Source organism: Schistocerca piceifrons, chromosome X (genome assembly GCF_021461385.2).
Source record: "Schistocerca piceifrons isolate TAMUIC-IGC-003096 chromosome X, iqSchPice1.1, whole genome shotgun sequence".
NCBI classification, from domain to species: domain Eukaryota; kingdom Metazoa; phylum Arthropoda; class Insecta; order Orthoptera; family Acrididae; genus Schistocerca; species Schistocerca piceifrons.
The window spans coordinates 395,608,193-395,619,905 of NC_060149.1; the positions used below are offsets into that span (position 1 = coordinate 395,608,193).

General features: G+C 38.5%; 1 protein-coding gene across 2 annotated transcripts in view; it reads left to right on the forward strand.

Moving 5' to 3' along the window:
* The window catches only part of LOC124721871 (protein arginine methyltransferase NDUFAF7, mitochondrial), a 67,432-nt gene extending 57,599 nt beyond the window's left edge, over positions 1–9,833 (forward strand). For both annotated transcript variants that reach the window (XM_047247009.1, XM_047247010.1), the window contains 2 exons: positions 9,214–9,387; positions 9,477–9,833. In XM_047247009.1, the coding sequence (XP_047102965.1) occupies positions 9,214–9,387; positions 9,477–9,656 (354 nt within the window). In that variant the 3' untranslated portion in view covers positions 9,657–9,833. The remainder of the gene's footprint in view (positions 1–9,213; positions 9,388–9,476) is intronic.
* Positions 9,834–11,713: the final 1,880 nt, after the last annotated feature.

Below are 11,713 nucleotides of genomic sequence, written 5' to 3' on the forward strand. Positions count from 1 at the left end.
TTGGTTAGGTTTTAGTAGTTCTAAGTTCTAGGGGCCGATGACCTCCAATGTTAAGGCCCATAGTGCTCAGAGCCATTTGAACATCTTTTGAATAGATCATGTTCCACAGTTGGACAGCAGTCTTACAGTTTTGTACATCTGTTTGGTGACTCTTCTCAAAACTGAAATGAATTGCAGTTTTTTCAATTGTATGGAAAGTTTTGTATCAAGCAAGGTGGTTTGGTTGTAAGACAACAGACTTGCTTTTGGGAAGGTGGTAACTCAGTTTCCTGTTTGGCTGTACAGATTTAGGTTTCCTGTGGTTTCTTTAACTTACATAGTGGAAATGCCTTGATGGCTTCTTTGAAGAGGATGTAATCAATTTCCTTACCCATTCCAAGCTTGACATAGTAAATTTAATTTTTTTGCTCCATGAAGGTCATTCCAAGCATAAAACGAATGCTGTTATCCCTCATGTTGTTACGTATGTGTGCCTCAACCTGATTCAGGTAATGAGAGATTGTTTATAGCAGCAGCATCTCATTAGCTTTGTAAAATTTTCTTGTAAAAAAATTATAGCACTTGCTTCGGGAATATTGCTTGTGAGCTGTCTACAACATCTTCCTCTTGTGAGCTCCCTGAATCTATAGTGTGTTCTGATGAAAATACCAGATACCTCCCCCGTGTAATTCACTTGTAGAGATGGACTGTCCAGGTTCGTGCTCACAGTATTGCAGAAGAGGCAGAATAATTGGTGGTATTGCTGTGAGTAGCTCAAAACCTACTGGGTATGTGTTGTCAACTAACATGGTTAAGGCCTCTAAAGGCTGGAGTGATGTCAGCTGATAGCTGTAGTAATGATAGTGATGTAGGTTTTACCTTAGCTGGCTCTGAAAGAGATTTCACGTCCATCGGTTCCAGTGAACATAGATGTTGCTGGACTGGCAAGGTGTGGCATTACTTGAGGTGGATGACCTTGACGAGATAGTAGTACCGATGGAGACAGATGATTGTCTCTTAGCATGCAGCTTATTTCTATGGCAGATGCTGTTCTTACTGTGATATGGGTGGAAGCACAAGTATTGCTTCTCAACTATCAACTGTATCAAAGGGCTGAGTAGCATCCATTGTTGACACATGTGCTATGTTGTTGCTTATCAAAGTCAATTTGTATGAACTCAAGAAAAGAGTTAATGCTGCCTCAATATATGACTTGCTCATGCGTTTTATCATTTGCTGCATAAATGTCCTTACTGTTCTTTGTGCTTTTCATTTCAAGTGTGGGTAGACAAGTGAGTTGTCAGGCATTCAGTTCCATGTTACTGTCCATTGTGGTTTGCATTTAGAGTGTGGGTAGACATGTGAGTTAGTGGACATTCAATCCCATTTCAGTGATAGAAAACTTCAAAGTAGTTCATCATGAAATGTAACCTCATCTGATTTTAGGGTATGTTAGACCTATCCTATTGTGAAGATTTTCTCTGTACAATGGCCTCTGTGGTGTGAAATATAATATGTATTATATGTTGGAAGTTTGTCATGTTGTTCATAACTAGCAACATGGGCTGGCATAATTCCTGTGTATTTAGTTGTAGGACTCTTGGAGTGTTAACTAGGGAGAGAAGCTTTTTGACTGTGAGCCCAGGTTTTATTTCCATAACTGATAACAACATACTGCACACTCTCTTTCAGCACATGAGGGTCACATCATGATTGTTATTCCCCTATAACCTCAATGGTAAAGGTGGAGTACTCTTCCCAGGAGAGCTTATCGTAGTCTGTTGCCAGATGGGTGATACCATCCTTTGTGAATGAGCTTTACTGCTGTCTGCAGTGTGGGCACTTGCTGTGCTTGGCTGTATAGGAAACTCACATATTGCACATTATTTGTCTGTGTCCAATGCACATTATTTGTCTGTGTCCATTTGGAAGCATATGACTTTCTGGGAATCATAGTTGTGACCCAGTTGCAATATTGGCTAGACCAGTGCTTCTTTCTCAGTTTGAAAAGAATTAATTTAGATATGACTCAAAGTTTTGGATGAAATGTAGTGGGTTATTGTGATTCACTAGCATTTTATTTGGCAAGACTGCTCCTGTACCATGTTGCGGAAGCATCTGTTGTTAGAATTAAATGCTTGCCTGCATATAATGTTCAAGGATAAGTCCAAATCTGAGTTTTGACTTTTGTAAGTGGAAAGGTGTATCACATTCTGTAGGGCATGAAAGGTAGACCCATTTTCCTTCATTTATTTACAGAAAATAAGATTTGTTCTGCATTGAGTATGAATTTTTGACGTTAGTGTTCATTGCTCTTCCTTCAGATTTTTACAAACAGGTAATTTGTCAGTTTCTGTCCTGTTAACTTGTTTAGCCAATTTTGATATGTATATGCCGTATTCTTCTTCATTGGCTTGGGAGAATTTAAAGATAAAGTAAGGTAAAGTTCTGCATTCTGGCCCTAGATGGGCCAGTGAGGCCCGACCAATTGCTGTATCGTCATCTGCTAATATTGTCATTGGATGTGGTATGGAGGGGCATGTAATCAGCAAACCACTCTCCTGGTTGTTGTTGGGTTTCTTGACCTTGGAATCACTACTGATTGGTCAAGAAGCTTCTCAGTTGGCCTCACGAGGCTGAGTGCACCCTGTACCAGTCCTCCCACAAAGGAAAAATCTCTGGCAGTACCGGGAATCAGACATGGAACTCCCACATGGCAGTCAGCTGCACTGACCACCCAGCTACGCAGGCAGCCTTCGGGAGAATTATACCTATTAAATTATATTTGAGACTGGGCTGTTCAACAGTGACAAATAATGTAATTCTTCAAGCTTTCCCAGAGATCTAATGACATCTTGGGTTGTTGGGTGTTCTTCCAGATATAAGTGCCGTACTTGCATGATATTTCAGTAACATAGCTCATAACCTTCATCAGGTGTGACCTGAGATTGTTCCTCGAGTGGACCTGGTCCAGTATTTATGTCTGTGGCTTTCCCCTTCCACTGACTGTTGCAGGTGTTCCCTCTGTGGTCTGTGCCAGCTTGCTGCAATCTTCTGAAATGTTGCTGTTCTGTTTTCCATCTGGTGCAGTTCTGAGTGTTCCCTCTGTGGTCTGCACCCAACAGACCAGCTCCTGGGCGTTCCATCTTTGGTCTGGTACATTTGGAAGTCTGTCTGAGGTACCAGGCATTCTCCCTGCAGTCTGCTCCCACCCACTGCGATCTGCTGATGTGTTGCTTTTCCATTTTTGGTCCACTGTGGTTCTGGATGTTCCCTCAGCGGTCCGCACCCGTCGGACCTGCTCCTGGGCATTCCATCTTTGGTCCACTGTGCCTGGCGCTTTTTCTGGTGCTTGTTTTCCATATACACGCCTTCCGTTCTTTGTTCGTGGAATGCTGCAGCTGTCCCTGTTGCTCCTGTAACAGTTCCAGAGCAGAACCCAAGGCTCTGCTTACTGGTACCCAAAGTTGCGGTTCATGAGATTGTCAGTCACTTTTATTGCAATCAATTCCCTTATAACACTGTCCCAAAATTATCTAGTTCCAGACAGAGTTCAGCAATGGCTGACTTTGTCACCTGACATAATCGGGTGTGCCTCTCATGTTGTTTGCACCTAATATCCACTGCTCTTATTGTCTGGCCAATGTAGGACATGCCACATTGACAAGGTATGTTATAAATTTTTGGTTTCTGTAAACCCAGGTCATCTTTAACACTCCCCACCGGTCCCCAGATCTTGCTGGGTGGACAGAAAACATACTTGATATTGTGTTCATGGAGGATCCTACTGATTCTGGCAGAAATAGAACCATCATATGCCAGATCACCCATGAGCACTGCAACAATCCAACAATTTGGCTTCACTGTCATCTTTCACCCTCCATACAATCCCAGTGACCACGTCCAATTTTCATTTGTTTCCAAAACTTAAGAAAACACATTTGAGGACTTCACTTTGATAGTGATGAAGCAGTGCAAGCAGAGGTGAGGTTGTACCTCCATCAACCAAGTCAAATTAGATTAGATTAGATTAGATTTACTTTCATTCCAATTGATCCGTAGTGAGGAGGTCCTCCAGGATGTGGAACATGTCAGAAAAACAACAATACATGACAAATATTTACAACTAAAACAAATAAGCTAATGTACCATTCCACAGGTCCCAAGTGGAATGATCGTCATTTTTTAATGAACACTAAGAGTCATTTTACAAATACTATTGCACTGAATTTAAAATAAAAAAGTTTTTTATTTATTTATAAGGTAAGAAACATGTAATACAACTACTGTAATACTTATTTACAATGAACACATTACTGCACTGAAATGGTGCAGAAGTTAGATTATACTTACACACTTACACACACACAAGCGCACACACACACACAAGCACACACACACACACACACACACACACACACACACACACACACACACACACACACACACACACACAAATTTTCAGTGAACACATTACTGCACTGAAATTGTGCAGAAGTTATGTTGTACTTATATACAAATCAGTTGGTTTTCCTAAGAAATTCATCAATGGAGTAGAAGGAGTTGGCCACCAATAAATCCTTTAGGCTTCTCTTAAACTGAATTTCATTGGTTGTTAAGCTTTTTATGGCTGCTGGCAAGTTATTGAAAATGTGTGTTCCTGAATAATGCACACCTTTTTGTACAAGACTAAGTGACTTTAAATCCTTGTGAAGATTATTCTTATTTCTAGTATTGATTCCATGAATTGAGCTGTTGGTTTGAAAAAGTGATATATTTTTAATGACAAATTTCATTAAGGAATAAATATATTGGGAAGCTGTAGTTAGTATCCCTAGTTCCCTAAACAGGCTTCTGCAGGATGTTCTTGAGTTCACACCACATATAATTCTTACTGCACGTTTTTGTGCCCGGAAAACTTTAGCTTGGCTTGATGAATTACCCCAGAAAATAATCCCATATGACATTATGGAATGAAAGTAAGCATAGTATGCCAGCTTTTTCATTTTTATATCCCCTATGTCTGACAAAATTCGCATTGCAAACAGAGATTTGTTAAGACGCTTCAGCAGTTCTGTGGTGTGCTCCTCCCAGTTGAATTTATTATCAAGCTGTAATCCCAAGAATTTAACACCGTCCACTTCTTCTATCTTCTTGTCATCATATGTTAGACATATACTCTTGGGACACCCCTTACAAGTTCTGAACTGCATGTAGTGTGTTTTTTCAAAGTTTAGTGACAAAGAATTGGCTAGGAACCAGTGATTAATGTCCACAAATATTTTATTGGCTGATCTTTCTAAGACTTCACTTGATTTGCTATTTATTGCAATGTTTGTATCATCAGCAAACAAAACAAACTTGGCATCTGGTAATGTTACTGATGAAAGGTCATTGATATACACAAGAAAAAGTAAGGGCCCCAAAATGGAACCTTGTGGGACCCCACATGTAATTAGTTCCCAGTTGGATGATGCCTGATAGCTTGATACATGTCTCTTTCCTAATAACACCCTTTGTTTCCTGCCAGAGATATAAGATTTGAACCATTTTGCAGCATTTCCTGTTACACTATAATATTCTAGTTTACTTAAAAGGATATTGTGATTTACACAGTCAAATGCCTTTGACAGATCACAAAATATACCAGTTGCCTGCAATTTTTTGTCTAATGAATTAAGTACATTTTCACTGTAAGTGTAGATAGCCTTCTCAATATCAGAACCTTTTAGAAATCCAAACTGTGACTTTGACAGTATGTTATTTGAGATAAGATGGTTATAAAGACGACTGTACATTACTTTTTCGAAAATTTTTGAGAATGCTGGCAACAGTGAAATTGGACGGAAATTTGATGCTATTTCTTTATCTCCCTTCTTAAACAGTGGCTTAACTTCAGCATATTTCAGCCATTCGGGAAATATTCCACTGATAAACGACTGGTTACACAGATAGCTTAATATGTTACTTAGCTCAGAATCACATTCTTTAATTAACTTTGTTGATATTTCATCATACCCACTAGATGTTTTTGATTTTAAAGATTTTATGATGGACGTTATTTCTGTTGGGGTAGTGAGGGTCAAATTCATATTATGGAAGTTACTTGAAATGTCTGGTCTAAGGTAATCCATAGCAGCATCTACCGAACCTGACAACCCCATCTTTTCAGTAACAGTTATAAAATGTTTGTTAAAAAGTTCTGCAACACTATACACATCTGTCACCAATGCATCATTTACTCTTAATGCTATTTGTTCCTCTTCATGTCTGGTTCTACCGGTCTCCTCCTTCACTATATCCCATATTGTCTTTATTTTGTTATCTGATATGACTATCTTTTCCTTGTAATATATTTGCTTTGACATCCGTATTACAGTCTTTAATATTTTGCAGTATTTCTTATAATGTGCTATAGCATCAACATTGGAAATGTTTCGGATTGACAGATACAGTTTTCTTTTTGTTTTACAAGATACCCCTATTCCTCGAGTAATCCATGGCTTCTTTGTAGACTTTGCTCTAACCTTGGTAAGTTTTGGGGGAAAGCAGTGTTCAAATAAGGTAAGCACTTTATTAGCAAAAATGTTATATTTTTCATTCATGCCATGAGCACTGTAAACATCAGTCCAGTGAATGTCTCTGAGGAGTGTCCTAAAATAATCAATTTTTGGCTTACTGATTACCCTCTTGAGCTCAGATTTAACAGATTTTATATCCTGTTCAGTATTAACATTTAACAGAAGGAACTGCATGTCATGGTCTGAGAGGCCATTGACTATTGGTTTTGTAATATAATTTTGTTCATTAGACTTTTCTATAAAGATATTATCAATGGCTGTTTGTGAGCAAGTGGTTATCCTAGTGGGGAACTTTACTGTGGGAATTAAGTTGAATGATAGTGTTACTAACTCAAATAGGTTCTTATTGGGAGAGTCTTTAAGGAAATCTACATTGAAATCACCAGCAACCACTATTTCTTTGTTTTTGGTTGTTAAATGGGCCAGTACAGCTTCAAGGTGGTTTACAAACAGATTAAAGTTACCTGCAGGTGCTCGATATACACTTAATATTATGAAAGATTTTTTGTGAAAATCTAATTCTGATGCACATGCTTCCATATGCTGTTCTAGGCAAAATTTATGAATGTCTATGTTCTTAAATTTATGACAGTTCCTGATGAATGTGGCAACTCCTCCTTTCTCCATTTCTGATCTACAAAAGTGAGATGCTAACCTAAACCCTGTAACACTTAAAAGTTCTATACCAGTGGTCACATGATGTTCAGAGAGGCAGATTATGTCAGCTGGGTTTGAAGACTCTAATTCATCTATGCAGATAGTTAATTCATTACACTCTACAGAGACGGTATCAATAAATTGGTCTCTTGCTGGGGAAATTTGTTCGTTGGCAGGGTAATTATGTTGAGAAATAACAATGTAGACATAAAGAATTAAGATGTAGAATGTTAATAATGTTTGTTTTGTTTAAAATGCTTTAAGAATTTTCACTTAAAAAATTTGTAGGCATTATTTTTTAGCACACCACCACATAAGTACGTTTTTATGAGTGTTGGACAGAGGGCCAGATGTGACTTTACTGAAGGAAGTATCCCGGCATTTGCCTGAAATGCTTTAGGAAAACCACAGAAAACCTAAATAGTTAGAAAGTTTACACTGTTTCTGTCAGCTCAATGTTTAATTGAACACACATTATAAAACAATTTTGTAGTGGCTATTTCACATTGAACAGCACTCATATACTAACATTTTCATGGCCTGCTCATGGATTTGTTTATTTATGTATTTATTTGTCTCAGTACTGTATTATCTTTGCCTATTTAAATGAATTCACAAACCATATTAGCCATACAGTGAACTACTGTGCTTATGCAACAGCATAAGTACTTATTGAGTTACATGGCTGTCTTCCAGATCTCATTTTACTTTTATTAGTGATGATATCTATGTGCTGGAGGCTACTCATACTTATATACTTGTATTTATAGTTATCCCATGTTTTGTGTTCAACTTCGGTGACCTTTTTTCACACCCTACAATCACGTGTAGACTATCTTAGTGACTGCACTATCTGTCCCTGACAGGAGGCTTCTTATAATTACCATGACAATCTACCATATAAACAGGTTATTTGAGCCACTGTAGCTTATCACATCCTCAGTTGTGCTCATTCAGATGTGAGAACTATGTTTCAGCTATGTACTTGTCAAAGGAACCATCCACCACTTAACTTTAATCACTTAAGGAAACTGTGGGAAACCTGGATCTAAATACGCAGAGGATGCTTTGAACACTGGTTCTCCTGAATGCAACTCCAATTTATTGATCACAATTCTCCCTCACTTGATTTCCTATTTCCATGTTGCACATTTCTTATTTCCATGCTGCAGGGTTTTGAATCACTTTACTCTTTTATCTGTTTAATGTCTCTACACCTTTCTTTGTCACCTGAATATTTTTGGTGATAAAGCATTTGATTTTCAATGCTTGAAATCGATCTTTTGATGTTTATGTGGTTGTGTGCCCAACCTCACATCCTCTGGTTTTGGTTCTTTGTGTGTGCTCTTTTCATCAGTTCATATATAAATAGTAGATTTAATTTTCTAACTATGCTTAATTGCTTGCAGTTATCCCTCCTCTTTTTTATTTTAATTGTAAATGGTATTTCAACAATTTCTTTTCAAAGCACAGTTTTGATAAAAAATTATTTTTCATTAATATTAAACAATGGAAAATCCAGGATGGAATGTAACAATATTATGACAAGGAAATTTGCTACTCACCATATAGCGGAGATGCTCAGTCGCAGTTAGGCACAACAAAAAGACTGTCACAAATAAATAAAGCTTTCGGCCATTAAGGCCTTCGCCAAACACACACACACACACACACACACACACACACACACACACACACAATTGCAGCCTCAGGCAAGTGTGACAGAGTGGTTTCAATTGCCTGAGACTTCAGTCTCGTGTGTGTGTGTGTGTGTGTGTGTGTGTGTGTGTGTGTGTGTGTGTGTGTGTGTGTGTGTGTTGTTGTTGATGAAGGCCTTAATGGCCAGAAGATTTATTTATTTGTGACAGTCTTTTTGTTATGCGTGTATGTGACTCAACATCTCCGCTATATGGTGAGTAGCAACTTTCCTTTTCATAATATTTTCATTAATTTTGTTTGTATGATATCCAATGTAATACATTTGCATTGTACATAGGCTTTTAAAAATCAAAAGATCCATCACCCTTTGATTGAGCCTGGTTTAGCAGACCTTACAGCAGATGTGGATTTCGAATATTTGAAAAAACGTGCTAAAACAAAATTAATCACATTTGGCCCAGTGACGCAGTCGTTCTTCTTAAAGAACATGGGAATTGATTTGAGACTAAAGGTAACCAGATTTTATACATCTTTTTTAAAATTAGCTTTTGCTGTCTACTTTCCACAAGGAAAATTGATCACAATATTTTTTTCTACTAGGTGCTGTTGTCACAGAGTGATTCTGAAAAAAGAAAAATTATTCAGGCAGCTTATCAAATGATGGTTGATGAAGACAACATGGGTCAGCGGTTTAAGTTCCTGTGTATGTTTCCTGCCGTGCTACAAGATCATCTGAATAAGTTTCCAGTCGCTGGGTTCTCGGGCACACTTTTTCGATGAACAAATACACTACAAAAGTTGACTCTGTGTCAGTATACTGTTGCATAAGATTGTTAAAAAGTATTATGATATTGCTGCACGAGTTTTTTGGTCCTGTAATTATGGACATACTCAATAGTATTAGCTGTGATCAATCTGTTTTTTAGTCTAAATTAAAGAGTATTTTTGTTCCTGTAATGTGATTTTGTACCTTTTTATTTTGATATAATTATTTGTTGCACTTTAGCACTGCATTGCACTGTGCATTGTCATCCATAAAAATGAAATCTGGTCTGAATGCACCCCTGCTCAGTATGCTCATGCAAAGTTACACCTGGACCACCAAAATGATGAAGTTTGACAGTGTTCCTAGATGCTATGTGTGTTCCCCCCTCATACCATATAAGGGTATGTATAGAATCACTACCTGAACTGTATCTGCTCTCACTAGAGAAGAGCACGTGACCCCACTTCTTGTTCATTCATTTCCTATGCTCATGGTACCATCACAAACAGTGCCATTGATGTGCAACTGTAAACAGAGCACAACACACTGGTCATTGGGCAGAAAGACCACCCCATGCAGTGGCCATGCCACTGTGGAGCATGATATTGTGTCTTGCAATCCTTTTAAATGTGTTTGCAGTTACAGCCACTGTATGATGTGGGTCCGCCTTGTGAGTGGCACAATGTAGCGGTCGTCTTCAGTTGTAATTGACTGTGGTCAACCACCTCTTCTCCGGGCAGCAATGTGTGTGGTTTTGAATGCTCCCCATGAACCTACAACAATGCTGTGAGCAGTACCAAAGTCCTGGGCTACACCTGTCATACCTCATCTTTCTTCCAGTTTCCCAACAATTCTTCCCCTGCAAAGTAATCCAAGTGTAGTTTTTGGGCCATGTTGTAATGAAGAACACAATGACAGTGCACCCTAAGTGCTCGATGATTGACACACGCTGTGTTTTCCTGTTTATTCAACTGCCTCATGTTGCAGCACCAGCCCTATTTAGCAGTATAATTACGCTGACCTCATGCCATATGATGTTCAGCTTTCTGTGCACGACTAGGAGACCTCTGGCAACATATTCCTGCACGTTCATTCATTTGCACTGAGTTGTTAATATATTATGATACTTTATCTATCTCATCCTCAAGTTTTACAGAGCAGTGTAGTACTGACAACACAAGGACAAAATTAGAAGAATGCATAAGGCAAGTTCTCAAAACACTAAGCAGTTTGTGGGTTGAAAATAAATTAATGATAGCAACACATAAAACATTTTATACATTACTAAAAGGAACATTACTAAAAGTAAGAAATGCCACAAAGAAAAAAAGCAGTGTATGGATACCTCAGTTTAGAGGTCAACAAAAACAGAAACCTTTATGCATAAACGGGAACCATTTGCCAGAGAGACATTAAAATCCTTAACAAAATAGGATCAATTAGCCAAAGAAGTTTTCAGCTGTCTCTAAGTGCAATAACAACATACTACAAAGCAATCCTAATCACTATATTTGGCTATGGGGTGAGATTTATGGGATCATAGAAGCAGAAAGGTTAAGACAGCACCGGCTCTTCAGCTAGCACAGAGGGGTATACTCTTGTGACAGATGGCAAGAGGAGCATGCTCGTAGAGTTACAGCCAGTGGACCTAACTGTAAGAGAGAGAGGAGCACAGTATTGGCTCAAAAATGGTGAACAGATAAGGTGGAGAAGTTACTGAGCACAAGAGGCACATCAAAGGAGAAAATAGAGGGAATCATCAGAGAATGGGATGAAATGTGGGACAGGCAGAAACAGGGAGGAGGACCTATCAGTTTCTTCATAACATAAAAGAAAGATAAAAAATGACTTACTTCTCACCACACACGGGAATGCTATGCTACCTATTGGAGTGTGGTCCATATCACAACTATTCACTAAAAGTACACCAATGCAACACAGACATCTGAGAATGTGGAGCAATCGGCACTGAAGAACACACAGTGTGGGAGTGGAGTGTGCCAATGGATATAATGTTACCAGGAAACTGTTAATACAGCAGTCTATAGCATAATAATGAACACTGCCATTT